Below are 17,980 nucleotides of genomic sequence, written 5' to 3'. Positions count from 1 at the left end.
CTCCCATTGCTGCTGTCTCCATCGCCACACTCTGCCATGTGCCACTTTCAGGTCTCCTCACACACTGCTGGTGTGTTGAATTTTTTGACATAGGGTGCTGGCAGATTACAGGGCTCCTATAGCTGCTGCCAGGCCCCTAATCTTCCATAGGCCCCTATATACCGCCTCCTCATGCTGCTGCCAGGTCCAGAGTCTCTCATGGGTCCCTGTACGGCCTCCCATTGCTGCTGTCTCCATCGCCACACTCTGCCATGTGCCACTTTCAGGTCTCCTCACACACTGCTGGTGTGTTGAATTTTTTGACATAGGGTGCTGGCAGATTACGGGCCTCCTATAGCTGCTGCCAGGCCCCTAATCTGCCATAGGCCCCTATATACCGCCTCCTCATGCTGCTGCCAGGTCCAGAGTCTCTCATGGGTCCCTGTACGGCCTCCCATTGCTGCTGTCTCCATCGCCACACTCTGCCATGTGCCACATTCAGGTCTCTTCACACTGCTGGTGTGTTGAATTTTTTGACATAGGGTGCTGGCAGATTACGGGCCTCCCATAGCTGCTGCCAGGCCCCTAATCTGCCATGGGCCCCTGTACCGCCTCCTCATGCTGCTGCCAGGTCCACAGTGTCTCATGCCATGTGCCACTTTCAGGTCTCCTCACACTGCTGGTGTGTTGAATTTTTTGACATAGGGTGCTGGCAGATTACGGGCCTCCTATAGCTGCTGCCAGGCCCCTAATCTGCCATGGGCCCCTATACCGCCTCCTCATGCTGCTGCCAGGTCCAGAGTCTCTCATGGGTCCCTGTACGGCCTCCCATTGCTGCTGTCTCCATCGCCACACTCTGCCATGTGCCACTTTCAGGTCTCCTCACACACTGCTGGTGTGTTGAATTTTTTGACATAGGGTGCTGGCAGATTACGGGCCTCCTATAGCTGCTGCCAGGCCCCTAATCTGCCATAGGCCCCTATATACCGCCTCCTCATGCTGCTGCCAGGTCCAGAGTCTCTCATGGGTCCCTGTACGGCCTCCCATTGCTGCTGTCTCCATCGCCACACTCTGCCATGTGCCACATTCAGGTCTCTTCACACTGCTGGTGTGTTGAATTTTTTGACATAGGGTGCTGGCAGATTACGGGCCTCCCATAGCTGCTGCCAGGCCCCTAATCTGCCATGGGCCCCTGTACCGCCTCCTCATGCTGCTGCCAGGTCCACAGTGTCTCATGCCATGTGCCACTTTCAGGTCTCCTCACACTGCTGGTGTGTTGAATTTTTTGACATAGGGTGCTGGCAGATTACGGGCCTCCTATAGCTGCTGCCAGGCCCCTAATCTGCCATGGGCCCCTATACCGCCTCCTCATGCTGCTGCCAGGTCCAGAGTCTCTCATGGGTCCCTGTACGGCCTCCCATTGCTGCTGTCTCCATCGCCACACTCTGCCATGTGCCACTTTCAGGTCTCCTCACCCTGCTGGTGTGTTGAATTTTTTGACATAGGGTGCTGGCAGATTACGGGCCTCCTATAGCTGCTGCCAGGCCCCTAATCTGCCATGGGCCCCTATACCGCCTCCTCATGCTGCTGCCAGGTCCAGAGTCTCTCATGGGTCCCTGTACGGCCTCCCATTGCTGCTGTCTCCATCGCCACACTCTGCCATGTGCCACTTTCAGGTCTCCTCACACACTGCTGGTGTGTTGAATTTTTTGACATAGGGTCCTGGCAGATTACGGGCCTCCCATAGCTGCTGCCAGGCCCCTAATCTGCCATGGGCCCCTATACACCGCCTCCTCATGCTGCTGCCAAGTCCAGAGTCTCTCATGGGTCCCTGTACGGCCTCCCATTGCTGCTGTCTCCATCGCCACACTCTGCCATGTGCCACATTCAGGTCTCTTCACACTGCTGGTGTGTTGAATTTTTTGACATAGGGTGCTGGCAGATTACGGGCCTCCCATAGCTGCTGCCAGGCCCCTAATCTGCCATAGGCCCCTATATACCGCCTCCTCATGCTGCTGCCAGGTCCAGAGTCTCTCATGGGTCCCTGTACGGCCTCCCATTGCTGCTGTCTCCATCGCCACACTCTGCCATGTGCCACTTTCAGGTCTCCTCACACACTGCTGGTGTGTTGAATTTTTTGACATAGGGTGCTGGCAGATTACGGGCCTCCCATTGCTGCTGCCAGGCCCGTAATCTGCCATGGGCCCCTGTACCGACTCCTCATGCTGTGACGTTGCAACAAGGTGGAATTCAACCCTACATATGTTAGACCGCCTTTACGAACAGCAAAAGGCCATCACAGATTTCCTGATGTTAAAAGCGGATAAAGGTACTCCCTGTGTAACTTAGATGTCAGCCATTGGCAGCTCATGCGTGACACCTGCGCTTGCTCAGGCCCTTTGAGGAGGCCACGCTATTCGTGAGTCGGCAGGACTATGGGATGAACGACGTCATTCCTCTGTTGCACGTCCTGGAACAAATGCTGTTAACAATGGCTTGTCAGGGTGCGGTAGACGTGGCGCACAGATCTCAACGCCACATGACCCCTGTGGGGGCAGGACAGGAAGAAGAGGAGGAGGTAGAGGAGGACATTGGTGCTCAGGAATTATTGAGTGAAATGGGTTTTTTTTCCACTCAGCGGACAGGAGTGGAGGAGCAGGAGCATCTGGTAGAGGAGGAGGAAGAGTAGACAGAGGACCCAGACGCACCGTGGCAGTATGCTGTGGAGATGGAGGCAGGGAGTCCCTCGCATTCCTTGGCACAAATGGCCCATAGCATGCTCGCTTGCTTGCGTACCGACAGCCGAATAATAACCATCAGACAGAGGGATGACTTTTGGCTGTCCACCTTGTTGGACCCTCGCTACCGTTCCAAAATGGTGGCCTTTTTCACACCTGCTGAGAGGGAGGCCAAAATAACGTACTATAAAAACCACCTATGTAGTCAGCTGGTCTCTGCCTGTCTGCGCCAACGTCCATCCTCAGACACTGTGGGCCCTGTGCGCTCGCGATACGCTGCCATGGCAGCAGGGGAGGGGTGGGGTGGTAGGAGCAGTGGCAGCTCCACCAGCAGCGGCTGCCTCAGTCTGCAGTCGATGATGAGTAGCTTTCTTCACCAGCGCAGTGAGGAAACTACTAACCAGCCGCAGCAGCAGCAGCAGCATCAGGTGGACCTGGAGCAGGACCTCAAACAACAGGCTTAGGCCTACTTGGACAGCACCCTGCCAACCAAGGTAGACAATCCCCTTGACTACTGGGCAACGAAACTTGACCTTTGGCCCCAACTAGCTGAATTTGCCCTTGAAAGGCTGTCATGCCCGGCCAGTAGCGTGGCATCGGAGCGCGTGTTTAGTGCGGCAGGAGGACACGACTGTCCACCCAAAGTGTGGAGAGACTCACGTTTCTGAAAATGAATCAGGCGTGGATTAGTCTGGATTTCAAACCACCAGTTCCTGACACAACTGACTAAATCCGCCATGAATCATGCCCCAAACATGTGCCACTTTCAGGTCTCCTCACACTGCTGGTGTGTTCCATTTTTTGTCATAGGGTGCTGGCAGATTACGGGCCTCCCATAGCTGCTGCCAGGCCCCTAATCTGCCATGGGCCCCTATACCGCCTCCTCATGCTGCTGCCAAGTCCAGAGTCTCTCATGGGTCCCTGTACGGCCTCCCATTGCTGCTGTCTCCATCGCCACACTCTGCCATGTGCCACTTTCAGGTCTCCTCACACTGCTGGTGTGTTCAATTTTTTGACATAGGGTGCTGGCAGATTACGGGCCTCCCATAGCTGCTGCCAGGCCCCTAATCTGCCATGAGCCCCTATACCGCCTCCTCATGCTGCTGCCAAGTCCAGAGTCTGTCATGGGTCCCTGTACGGCCTCCCATTGCTCCCACTCTGCCATGTGCCACTTTGAGGTCTCCTCACACTCCTGCTGTTTTCCATTTTGTCATAGGTTGCTGGCAGATTACAGGCCTCCCATAGGTGCTGCCAGGCCCCAAATCTGCCATGGGCCCCCGTACCGCCTCGTCATGCTGCTGCTGGGTCCACAGTGTGACATGGGTCCCTGTACCGCCTCCCATTGCTCCCACTCTGCCATGTGCCACTTTGAGGTCTCCTCACACTCCTGCTGGTTTCCATTTTGTCATAGGTTGCTGTATGGCCTCCCATTGCTGCTGCCTCCACCGCCACACTGTGGCTCCAAACACTGGTTTTGGCCCCGTGACTGGCCAAATGAGTGAAGTGTGCGGTGATTCTAAGATCGACGGCACTCATCTGCATGTCATACTGACTGACAGTATTATTTCTCTTCCCCAGCAGACTCCAAGGGCATTTAAATTAAAGGTACAGTGTTCTGCACTAATATTAAGTCTCTCTGAAGCCTAGAAACACCCTTTTTTAAGTTAAATTCACAGCAAACATATTCGACTCGAATCGAATATTGTCCACGAATTCGCCGAATCAGTCGAATCGAATTTTTGAATACTTCGCTCATCTCTAGAAATAATGTACGCCTTATTTTACAAGCATTTTTAAGTGAATTGCAAGAAAATGTTTGAAAAACACTAAGAGGTATTTTACTGCGATCTTAAAGTGTTACTAAAACCAGGACCCTGCATTCACTATACCTGGTCTCCCACAATACACAGAACATGGAAGTGCAATTATTTTAGAAAATATAAACTGCTAAATACCTTTTCTCATCAGAAGTTAGAGCAGTCTTGTAGCTTCTATCAGTGTTCAGCCAAGCACTAGCTAAAGCTTGTAGGAGAAGGTTTCTTTCTGCTCTAGGAGGATGCAAAACCCCTGACCTCTGTGTGGACAGTGCTGATTGGCCCTGTGCTGGTCACATGCACTCTCCCAAGAAATAAAAAAAAAAAACCTCTGTAGCATTACACACCAAACTGAGCATGAGCAAAATGCCTACCATTCAGTCTGTCTTATCAGGAGATAAGAGGTGGTCACTTAAACAAGGGGAGAAATAGAGCAATCAGGAACAATCGGCCTTTTTACGCAATGCAGAGGATTAACCCCTTAGGTTCCACAGTGAGTATAACAAGCATGCTTTACTGCATATACAGACTGATTTTACCATTGTGGATTTAGTAACACTTTAAAACGGTAGATTCTGCTTTGTGAATGGAGCACACTGTCACCAGAGCAGTGTTGTGTCACTATGACACTGTACTGCTGTGGTGGTGATCATAGACAATAGCTGGCTGCACTGACATACATTGATATCAGAGCAGCCGGTCATTGTATGTCACCAAAATAGTGCAATGTCACTTTGGGGTTATTGTACTGCTGTGGCCATTGATCAGAGATACTGGTTGCTGCACTGGCATAGTGTCATCAGTGCAGCAGTCAGTGTCTCCGACCAATAGTGACATTGTACTGCTCGGAGTGTGATACATATATTTTTTTTTACACTCTGAGTACTTACTACAGCACTGATGACTGTAGTAAGCACTTTGTTTCCTCTCACAGACACTTGAGCCAAAACGGCTCAGAGACTGCAGCTGTAACTTCGACAGGGCTATGGAACCTTCTTATACAATAAGGTTGGTGCTTGGTGATTGGCCTGGTGGAGAAAGCCACATGTTCCTTCATACCAGTGTATTTGTTTTGCTACTGGCAGCTGAGAAAATGTGGGGAACAATAGGACAGGTTAGAAGTCCAGAAGTATTAATATGTTGGTTCTGCAATGTCCCCTCCCTTCTTCATTGGATAAACATTAATCATCATCAAAGTTGGTTTTTGATGGTTCAGGAGCCAAAGATGCATACATATAAGATGTGATGTACATCACCAGAGTGTCCTGTGAGTACCGTATATGCAATATATGCCTTGTTTGTCATGTAAAGGCAGCTTTATTAGTGCTAGCTGAGTCCATCTATAGAGAGGATTTAAATGATTTGTGCAATGTTTCAAGCTATTTTCTATTACTGTTCTTCTTGAACGTTAATCTTATTATTGTCATGAATGTCATGGACATGATTCTGTCACTACAAGGAGCTAACCATGATTTGGTTATAACAGCTGAAACAGATGATGGTGAAAGCCACAGAGGAGACACTGAGAGTTTAGTGTGTGAGAGCTTTTAGAAGGACTAGGGCGCAGGATCTAAGGAGCTTCCTGGCCTTCACCAGAGCTCCTACTGATGGAGATGAGTTTGTCTGCTGATGGCTCCCAAGTTGTCACCCTCTGACTCCCTCAAGCAGGCAGGGTACTGCAGAGTATGATGAGGCCAGGACAAGTTTTTTCTTTAACACAGGAATCTTGGTAACACAAGACTCAAGCATGATGCAGCTTGCACAGCATGGGGGTCACTGGAGCAGAACACAAGCAAAAGCACACAGAGTCACTGGGCAAGGGTACAGGCTACAGTGCACACTGGATGCAGGATAGTGTGCACAGGAACACATAAGGTCACAGAGAGCAGGCTAGGATGCCGTAAGTCACAAAAGGTCAGGGGGAAGCATGTTGAAAGCTTGAGTGCACAGGGTTGCACTGGAGCAGGTTGTAGGAAGGGGTGCACAGGATCTCTGAAACAGGGAGCAAACAGGAATTCACAGGGTCACACAGGAGTTAGACAGACATTGGATACACTGGAGATCACAAAGACACTGAGGAACACTAGCAGAGTCACTCAGGAACACAGGGGGTCTGGCTGCTTGTATATTGATGTAGCTTGAATGCCAGTCAACATGCCAGGGGCGGATTGACAACTCATGGGTTCCCTGGGCAATAGGAGATCATGGTGTCCCTGTATCCTCACCCACACTCAAACCACACCCAAAAAAGCCTATGAAAAAGCCTATGAAAGTACCAGGGGCATCTCATGGGGCCCCCTACTGACTGGCAGTGCCCGAGTGCCCGAACGGTCAGTCTTCCCCTGCAACATATGTACTAACCCTTTAAGACAGTACCCCATCTGTGATTGGCTATGAAATCAGTGGAAACAGGAAGCCAGTGGCTACACACAAAAGAAAAGACCCGGAGCTGGAACATGGAACAGGTGAGTGTGACAGTCATCTTTTTCCTTTAAGATCAGAAAATGGGTCACCAAGATTGATGGATAGTAAGACATCTTCGCATCCTCGAACTTGGTAAGACAAACCATAATCATTTTTTGTGGCTTGGCTGATATGAAGTAGTGCCATGTGCATGGCTAACACCATTCTATTCCCAAAGACATATATCAATAAGCTGGAAGAGATTATTATCTCTGAATCAGGAAGGCATCACTAAAATTAGAAATGAATGTGGCCATGCTTTAGATGTCATATCTTCAACTAGTGAATACTGGGGAGATTCCAGATACACATTTCATACTTTTAGTGATATTATTAGAGCAAAAGAGATTATTTCATATATCACATTCATATAATATCTTTTGAGAATACGACTGGAATGACAAAAAGGCATCCTACTGAATATATAGGACAATTCTCTGTAATGAGCAACATCAGAGCATTCTTAAGTAGGTCATGTTGCAGGAGAAAAGGTGCCAAGTGCCAACTGCTAAGCTGTTAACTCTTCTTTACATGTAAACTATTTCCTGTAATAAAGATATTGTATAGCTATATATGGTAATCAGGCATGGTATTTACAAACTAGCTTTGTTAGACATTTGTTGACACATGCCTTTTTCTCAGTGGTACTGTATGTTTATCAATTTTCTGTTTATTCGTCTGTCTATTTTTTTTATCTATAAATCTAAGCATACATATATATTAAGTCTATAGCATTACAGCAGGCCATTTTAACAGTAGTGGAGTTTATCTCAATACGTATGCTTCACTTCTTCCCCTTTTATGGGAGAGCAAAAGTTATTTTGTAAACTTCCTTTGCGACAGATAGAGAACAGAGATCAGTGTCATGATATGATTGTAGTTTGAACCCATGTATTAGTAAAGGATTATTCATCACTTGTATATTATCACCTAGCATTCCCATGCTGCAACAGAATACTGCATGAAGGGTGAACCTATAAAATGTCAGTTAATGTTTATGCTGAAATATACGCAGCATAGTTGCATACATTTGTTTCAAAGTTATTACACTGGTTTTTTTTTTGGTTTTTTTTACCAAACTTGGATTTCAAATTCCAATTTTTATGATGTTCAAAACAATCTGAATGTTCAGTTTGAGTGTATATATCAGGGGTTTTAGGAGGATACAACTGCAAAGTACTACTGAACAACATATTTTTTCAAATGTTTTGCCACCTGAAAAACTTTTGATGATTATGACAGAGTGTGAACAGAAAATTATCATCATGCGACACTGGTCTCATGGCTGAAGGCAGATTGGGGTACTCAATTGATTACTATTTTTATTAGAAAAACCAGCAACATATCAGGACAGAAAATGGCAATGACGTTCGAGTTCCTCTGAGCCAAGTGCTAATACCAATGACACATCTTGCACAACAAATTTGAGGAGCCCAGGCCTTGACCTGATCACCAATCTTACGACCAAAGTACAGTTCATACACATTCTTAACAAGTCCAATCATGGTGTGTCTTTGAGGCTTACATATGTACCCACCATAAATATATGTAGCACCCTCCTAGGTAGGTTGCTATGATGTGTATATTCTAGTTTAGTACAGTGTGGTCTCCTGTATAACAAGAGACTGACAAGCAAAACATAGCAGCATTTCTGCTTACCAGAAAGCTACAATTGTTTAGTGAGAATATCTGTGTGGTTCACAGTGCTGCTGCTACTGTATTTGGTTCCTCTCTATCCAGGAGATCTTGAAAGGTTCTAGGTGAACAGGAGTGACCCATGCAGATCAGCTGCATAAAAAAGAATGGATGCAGTCCCAGCCAATTACAGGGAGTGGTGCCCTTGAACATGCTGGGTACAAGTATTTATATTTAGTGAGCACATGTGTTCTGGGTTATTCTGCCTCTTCCGCTGAGAAGGGAATTCTAGCCAGGGGAGATGGCTGCCTCCATGGCTCATGCTGCCGAAGGCCTCAAGTGAGTGACCCGAGGGCCAGAATGCTAAAACCCAGGGTGCTTCTGAGAGGTGTATGAGGGGGATGTCTACAGATCCTGTCTGGTATCACAGAGGAAAGTGACCTGCAGCAAAGGCCATGTGAGTACAGATTGTGCTACATGGATGCTGGGACGTGTGCCGTTTAACCCCCCTCAGGATCCACATAGTCAGCTGATGGGTGTAAGCTAGAGGGCTGGTGTCCAGATGAGAAACTGTCCACTAAGTTCTGCATTTAAACAGAGGGACTTTGCTCCATTCCTTGTACAGTTGGCTACACAGATCTACTTAGAGAAAGCTGTCCTCAATTGTGCATAGTTTTATTTGGAGTAACATACAGAAGCTGTGTGCATCTGACTATAGGAAAAGCTGTGTACTTGGCTGTGGAAGAAGATCTAGGGGAAAGCCTGAGCAAGATACAAGCAGCTTCTACCAGGGTAGCGCTACATGTTGAAGAACATATCATAGCTGTTCCAGCATTAGCAAGACATTTCTGCAGACACTAGTCCTATAGCAAGTCTATAACTGATTTGTTATATAAATTACATGTACATAGAGAATAGTTTGCATTGAAACAATTGCATCAAAATACATGGAAAATGATATCAAATAAATGAGCAGTGTCTGTTCATGCAAGCTGCCTTTCCAGGCAGCATCCATCCAGCCTAAGCATGCCCAAACTGTACCAGTTCCACAGATGTCATGCAATATGTTCTGAGTGCATGTCTGGACATGCATGGGCTACATAAAGCATCTTATAATGCAAGCACAAAGTAAAAATAAAATATATACAAGAAGAAATTGCAAAAAAAACAAAAAAAAAAACAGGTTTCTATAAAGCAATACTTGATAGGTTAAATTACAAGTTATCTTTGGGATAAATAGCCAAAAATCTTTAAAGACACACCCAAAAGAGTTCTGGAAGCAACATCTTTATTGTCTAGTATTTTTGATGTATACTATAATGCATCCAAAACCTTTACATGAGAAAACTTCAGAGGTGAAGGCTATTACATTTTGGGCAAATGTCGAACAGCACATTGCTAATGAAGAACACTAGTTTAAAAATGTTTTCTATAGGCTTTAATTTACATGGATGAATGTATGCAGAATAAATGTATTCACTTCACAGCAAGTACATACAATATATGTCTATCCATAGTTTTTTTTGAGTTTCAAAGACTTTAAAAAAACAAAACGCTGGGTATATGCATGAAGTGTGCAAAATTAACGAAGGTGTCAAGTGAATAAAGGCAGCTACAAAGGCAATATAGGTTCAAGTAATGGTACTAATATAAACAGTATAATGAAAGTACAACATCAGAGTAAAGTACATATACAAGATAGTCAACAATTATTGATTGAAGTTGATCACGGTTTCCACATGTTTTCAAAATTAGTAATACTTCCGTTTCCCAAGGTTAGCGTCCTCTCGTACAGTATACGTGTATAGTGCTTTTAATTTGTTTCAGATCTCTAAGTCTAATATTAATGATTTGGAAAAGTTAACTTTATAATATGATATTGCACTGAATTGGAATAAGATCTAGTGTGCATGGAACAAGGACGTAGATTAATGAGTAGCAGGATGACATCATCTGCAAAGAGATTTATTGTATTGGAGATAGATCTAAAATGAAAGTTTGTGGGGATGAGAACGGATCATTTCTGCAAGAGGTTCAATTTATAAGTTAAAAATAGATGGGGAAAGGGGACATCATTGTCAGGTGCATACTGATTATGTGAGATACTCTACAGACCTGCTTTATGAGACCTTTCATATATGGAAACCATTATCTGGATGAGATCGAAGTTATACTAAAGGTTGGTACTCCTGTATTTGAACATTCACTATTAAAGAGGCAAATATTAAGGAATGTATACCTTTAGGGTATAGTAATGATTTTTTTTATTATATATACAGTGAGGAACAGAAGTATTTGAACACCCTGCGAGTTTTTAAGTTCTCCCACTTAGAAATCATGGAGGGGTCTGAAATTCACATTGTAGGTGCATTCCCACTCTGAGAGACAGAATTTAAAAACAAAATTCAGGAAATCACATTGTATGATTTGTAAAGAATTTATTTGTCTTGCACTGCTGAACATAAGTATTTGAACTCCTGAGAAAATCAGTGTTAATATTTGGTACAGAAGCCTTTGTTTGCAATTACAGAGGTCAAATGTTTCCTGTAGTTCTTGACCAGGTTTGCACACACTGCAACAGGGATTTTGGCCCACTCCTCCACACAGATCTCCTCTAGATCTGTCGAGTTTCAGCTCCCTCCAAAGATGTTCTATTGGATTTAGGTCTGGAGACTGGCTAGGCCACTTCAGAACCTTGATATGCTTCTTACGGAGCCACTCCTTGGTTATCCTGGCTGTGTGCTTCGGGTCATTGTCATGTTGGAAGACCCAGCCACGACCCATCTTCAATGCTCTGACTGAGGGAAGGAGGTTGTTGCTCAAAATCTCACAATAAATGGCCCCATTCATCCTCTCCTTAATACAGTGCAGTCGTCCTGTCCCCTTCGCAGAAAAGCACCCCCAAAGCATGATGTTACCACCCCCATGCTTCACAGTAGGGGTGGTGTTCTTGGGATGCAACTCATCCTTCTTTTTCCTCCAAACACGACGAGTGAAATTTAGACCAAAAAGTTCTACTTTGGTCTCATCTGACCACATGACTTTCTCCCATGCCTCCTCTGGATCATCCAGATGGTCATTGGCAAACTTCAGATGGGCCTGGACATGTGATGACTTGAGCAGGGGAACCTTTCCTGCAATGCATGATTTGAAACCATGACGGCGTAGTGTTCTACCGACAGTGACCTTTGAAACTGTGGTCCCAGCTCTCTTCATGTCATTGACCAGCTCCTCCCTTGTAGTTCTGGGCTGATTCCTCACCTTCCTTATCATCAGTGATACCCCACGAGGTGAGATCTTGCATGGAGCCCCAGTCCGAGGGAGACTGACAGTCGTCTTTAGCCTCTTCCATTTTCTAACAATTGCTCCAACAGTTGATCTATTTTCACCAAGCTGCTTGGCAATTGCCCCGTAGCCCTTTCCAGCCTTGTGGAGGTCCACAATTTTGTCTCTGGTGTCTTTTGACAGCTCTTTGGTCTTGCCCATGGTAGTAGTTGGCATCTGACTGACTGTGGGGTGGACAGGTATCTTTAAAGAGCTCAGACAGATGCTACTAAGTTAGATTACTGAGTGGAGTAGAGGTGAACCTTTTAAAGGTCTTTGAGAGACAGAATTCTTGCTGTTTCTTAGGTGTTCAAATACTTATGTTCAGCAGTGCAAGACAAATAAATTCTTTACAAATCATACAATGTGATTTCCTGAATTTCTCTCAGAGTGGGAATGCACCTACAATGTGAATTTCAGACCCCTCCATGATTTCTAAGTGGGAGAACTTGCAAAATCACAGGGTTTTCAAATACTTCTGTTCCTCACTGTATATATAAAATTTTTATTATTTATTTATTTTTTACTATATATATATATATATATATATATATATAGTGACCATAATGTTATTTAGGTTGCTTAGCTTAGCTGGGCCAATAATAAGGGTTTGTGATGTGTTAGCCTCCTCACTATAAAATGCTGGGTTCCCAGTAGTCATTTGTGCTGGGTTCATTTAGTGGGAGCTTACAGTCTGTGTAAGGTAGAGATCGTTGGTATATGGTGCTATACTCTTCAATAATGTGCTAAATTTCTGCCATTTGCAGTGTTTGCTGCCCCCAAAAGGAGAGGCAGAGGTTCTGCAGTATAAAGTGGTGATCAGACCACACCATCTAGGGGCAGGGCATGTCATCGCAAGGGCATGGCTGATAAAGCCTTCTTCTTCTGACTGAAGCTTACTGCAAAGTGGGCTCCAGCAATGAAGAGTGGGTGCATAATGAGGTTTCAGACCATCCATGGGTGCCTCTGATTAAAGACGAGGAATGTTCATAGGGAGAGACAGAACAGCAGTGAGGAAGGATTTTGTCCAAGGGCAGGTGCAGTTTGCAGAGTACTGGAGGGGGCAGCTATCCTAAACCACATGGCAGCACTTCCAACCAGGTACAGGTCACTTCTATCATTAGGACCTCTTTTAACATATCTGGTGCTGACAGCATTGTTGTGGTCTGCAGCCTCTGCTGCCAGTATATCAGCTGTAGTAAATGTGTAAGCCATTTGTGTACCATATGCATGAGAAAACACAGGATTCTGCACTACAGAGCTTAGTGGGAGCAGCACCTTAATGAGACATGTCAGCAGCAAAAGGCCTGCATGCCTCCTCTACCTCGTTCCTTACTTTCTACATCTTTGGTTTCCTCCACAGGATTCTCCTGCAGGACCTGATGGATTATCTGATTCCTCAAATGGAGAAGATGTCTGACAAAGGGTTTGGCTTGGGATATACCACATCAAGTGTGGAAAAAGGCCCTGTTGAGTGGGTTTAAGAGAAATCTTGAACTTCTGCAGGATTCTCCTACACATACAGCCCAATTTCCAGAAGCATCTTTCCACAGCTACTGGAGTGAAGAAAAAATATGTCACCAAATGAGCAACATGCCCAGCATCTTTATGCCATTTTGGAGTGCACTGGAACTCAATGTTTGCCATGCTGCAGAGGTTGTATCAGTATGCCATCAATAAGTATCTGTGCAATTCCAGTGCTAGAACAGGATCTGGGAAGCTGTGGTTCTTTTCACCACATCAGTGGTTCATCATTTAATATGCATTTTGGTAACTTTTGAAGAGGCAGAGAATATGATCCCTCTCATGTGGCTCTTGTAGCATGCTTCTTGATCTGATAGACTGGGCACTGGAGGCACAGCAAAAGGGGAAGAGGAGGATCTGCTACTGTCCTAGGACTAGCAGAACACTTTGCATACTGCCTCCATCCCACTAATCACTTCAATACTAGGCACTTTTACCCCCTTTCTGCTCAGACCAATTTTCAGCTTTCAGCGCTGTTATGCGTCACTGTACCCATATGAACTTTCTAATTTTTTTTTCACACAGAGATTTATTTTGGTGGTATTTATTCACCACTGGCTTTTAATTTTTTGCACTATAAACGAAAAATGACAGAATTTTTTTTTTTTTAAAAAAAAAGCATTTTTCTTTGTTTTTGTTTTACAATATTGCAAATAAAAAATCTTTCTACAAAAATTTAAGCCAAAATATATTCTGCTACATTGAAAATAACCCAAATTAGTGTTTATTATTTAGTTGGTAGGTAAGTTATAGATTCCACAAACTATGGTGTATATCCGAACATTGATAAATCCTGATGTACTGACGGCCATTTCTTGAGGCCCAAAACTGCCAGGACAGTACAAATTTTTTTAATGTTTTTTTTTTACTCCTGTGACCAGAGCAATACAATGTTACCATAGTGACATTGTAATACTCTGGCCAAATTATGAGGTTTTTTTTTTTTTCTATTATCATTATGATTGCTTATACCAGTGAATTGGGTTCACTGGCTGGACCACTAGCCAGAGATAGCACAGTATGTGCTGGAGCTTCTGGCTTGTGCTGGAGCTTCTGGCTTGTGCTGTCTGAGAGGGCTTTCAGCACAGCAGGAGATTTTGATATTGAGAGGGGAATCCACCTGTCCCTCACAGTGTGGACCAGCTCAGCTGCCAAATTTCTAATGTTTGCTGCAGGGTAAACCCATTGTTGTGCCACAAAGTGTAAAGCCTATTCTCCTGCAACAACACTGTAAAGGTGTTTTTGCAGTTGGGCCTAAGCTGAAAATTTTAGAATACTTCAGCAGGATAAATCTTGTGTTGTGTCTCAACATTTGCTCTGACACTGTAAAGGTGCCACACATTGTTTCCACAGCTGGACTACAGCTGCCAAATTTCTACTGCTTGCTGCAGGGAAACTCCTATGTTGTACCTCAAAGTTTGTGGCCTATTATGGTGCTCACTCAAAAATATATATGGCTTGATCTTTCAGATAATGCACTCTTAATTTCTATTTCAAGATAAAAACCTGCCTTGTATCTCCCTCTTACATTGCAACCTTATCAAACTGCTTACATAATGTAAAGCCACTGAACAATATTTGTTGCTATTGTCTCTCAAATACACTCTCATTTCTATTTCCAGATAAAACCTGCCGCTTCTCTCCCTTTTACACTGTGGCTTACCAAACTCTATTGTACATTATTTGTGGCAATCGTCCCTGCACTCTAATATACATTTTGGGATAAAACTTGCCTTTTCTCTCTTTCTTACCAAGCTGCTTGCATATTGTTTGTTTGCTGAAGAATACTTGTGGCTATTGTCTCTCAAATAATACATTCTAATTGTTGTCTTAGTAAAACCTGTCTTGTCTATTACTATTTTTGTCTATTCAATTGGTTATTTACTGTCCTGATGTTTGCTAGTTTCTAGCAAACATATGTTTGAAATCTATAATTTAATTTCTTTGTGAATAGTTGGGGATACTAGGATGGGACGGGGTTCAGGAAATGTGGGATTTTGATATGTTTTTTTTGTGCTCTGTCTTGACATTTTATTACACTTTTAAGACACTGACATGCGGTACTGTAAAAAAAAAAGAGGCTCACATACTATACTACTAAAGTGTTTGTATGAATTCCCCATTACAGTGCCCAGCTTTCCAAGCTTTTATTTGAGAATAGCTTGACTAATAGCCTGAAAATGGTCTGACCCCCATTAGATTTCAGTGGAATTTGTTGCTAAGTTTGTGTCGCCCCCCCCCATGATCCAAGCGGAGGTAGATTAATTCATTTCCACTTATTCATAATAATTACATTGACTCTTTGTAGTTATTCAGTGAGCTGTGCAGAGAGCAATGATTATATGCTATAACCCATAGCAAGCAATCAAATTTCAGATTTTTCTTATTAGAATAATTAAAAAGCTGATTTAAGATTGATCATTGTTGGCTGCCTGCCTCTGCATATTACCATAGTCCACTGCACACTTCTCCATTGAGAAAGTTTAGTATTTGGTTTATTTCATGTGACCATATAAGATGCAGACTGGGAATAGCACGTTTGGGTGATGTTTAAAAGGGCTTTTCTCATCTGTTGGTAATGTTTGGTATAGCAGCCGTGTAATTTTACCATTATGAAAGCTTCCACTTCACCTGTCTAACAGTACCACTACAGTGAATTTATTTTTTATAAAATGAGTACATTTAAAATAGCAGAGTTATAATTTCTCTTTAACAATAAAAGCTTGTATATTATTCATAGCTAGATATGTCTAATTAAGGGTATTGTACATTTGTTTACTTCTTTGTCTTAAAGATTAGCACACCGTTCCAAGTTTAATATATACATATACTGTATATAAATAAAAGATTGCTTAGTATTGCATAGTTTACCTTACCTAAAGTAAAAATGTACACATGACCCAAAATAAAGAACTACAGTATAAAGTCTTTTCCATTAAATTAAACATCAAGCACAGTACGCATGAAATGCATTTGGTTTTCACAAGCCACCCAGTGATAAAAGATTATAGTCTAAAGAAAGTATTGTAGCTGCCAAAACTACACAGAGAAGAAACAGACAAAATAACTTACCAAAATAAACAGGTTTGCCGCATATAGGACAATAAGAAATCATCTTATTCCAAGATCAGTATTTAATACACAGAGGAAGCTTCACTTCAGCTGACAGTAGCTGCTATTTCATGTGCTCTGCTATTGCAGCAGGATGTTGTGGTATGTAAATGAGATGCTTTGATATAGTTTCAAGACAATTTTTTCTTGAAGGAGATAACTATAAACAAACCTCTTATAAAAATTCATTTCTCTCCTGTGCAAAATATTCTCATTTTATAATGCTTTGTAACTGAAATAACTTAGGTATTTTAGTAGGTGAAAATTGTATGGTTAACTACCATTTTATTTTGATGCTAAAAATCTTTATACAATTGCTCTACTTTATTCCTTTTAAAACGAGGAACCTTTGAAGTCACTAAATATAATCTGCTGACTATTTACCTTCCTTTGCAATGGAAGATCAGCTTATGTTCAGGTTGGCAGGTTTCAAGCTCTGAAGGTTATTTAAAAAAGCAAATACACTGCTCAAAAAAATGAACATTTTTTAATCAGAGTATAGCATCAAGTCAGTTAAATTCCTGGGATATTGATCTGGTCAGTTAAGTAGCAGAGGGGGTTGTTAATCAGTTTCAGCTGCTTTGGTGTTAAAGCGGAGCTCCACCCAAAAGGGGAAGTTCCCCTTTAAGGACTGCTCCCCCACTCCCCATTAAGGATTGGCACTTTTGGGGGGCAGGGGGGAGCGGGTATCCGAATTTGACAGGTACCCGCTCCACTTCCGGTCCAATTGCCAAGGCGAGCGGAAGCGGAAGGTGTCCTCCCTCCCTCCCTGTATTCTTTTGGGACACGTGACAGGTCCCAGAAGACTACAGGACCATTCACGAAGCGCAGCGCTACTCGCGCATGCGCAGTGGGTACCCGGCTGTAAAGCCGCAAGCTATCACAGCCAAGTGCCCACACTGAAGATGCCGGCCTCCTGAAATACAGGAAGGCCAGTGAAACGGGCTGCAGGGGACACACCGCAGAACCAAGGGACAGGTAAGTGGCTGTTTTTTAAAAGTCAGCAGCTACAGTTTTTGTAGCTGCTGACTTTTATTTTTTTGACAGTGCAATTGGAACTCCGCTTTAATGAAATTAACAGGTGGACTAGATGGGCAACAATGAGATGACTCCTAAAACAGGAAGGGTTTTACAGGTGAAGGCCACTGACATTTTTCCCCTACTCATCTTCTCTGACTGTTTTTCTCTAGTTTTGCATTTGGCTAGGGTCAGTGTCACTACTGGTAGCATGATGTGATACCTGGACCGTGCAGAGGTTGCACAGGCAGTCCAACTCCTCCAGGATGGCACATCAATATATGCCATTGCCAGAAGGTTTGCTGTGTCTCCTAGCACAGTCTCAAGAGCATGGAGGAGATTCCAGTAGACAAGCATTTACTCTAGGAGAGCTGG

General features: G+C 43.9%; 1 protein-coding gene across 1 annotated transcript in view; it reads right to left on the bottom strand.

The window, feature by feature from the left end:
* LOC149467991 (cysteine-rich protein 1-like) overlaps positions 1 to 16,685 on the bottom strand; it is a 60,122-nt gene extending 43,437 nt beyond the window's left edge. The window contains exon 1 of the mRNA XM_089670895.1: positions 16,550 to 16,685. Within this exon, the coding sequence (XP_089527021.1) occupies positions 16,550 to 16,592 (43 nt within the window). The 5' untranslated portion in view covers positions 16,593 to 16,685. The remainder of the gene's footprint in view (positions 1 to 16,549) is intronic.
* Positions 16,686 to 17,980: the final 1,295 nt, after the last annotated feature.

Source organism: Staurois parvus, unplaced genomic scaffold (genome assembly GCF_062004578.1).
Source record: "Staurois parvus isolate SC_StPar_1 unplaced genomic scaffold, SC_StPar_1.0 ptg000096l, whole genome shotgun sequence".
Lineage (NCBI taxonomy): Eukaryota > Metazoa > Chordata > Amphibia > Anura > Ranidae > Staurois > Staurois parvus.
This window is presented reverse-complemented; position numbering and strand designations above follow the sequence as displayed.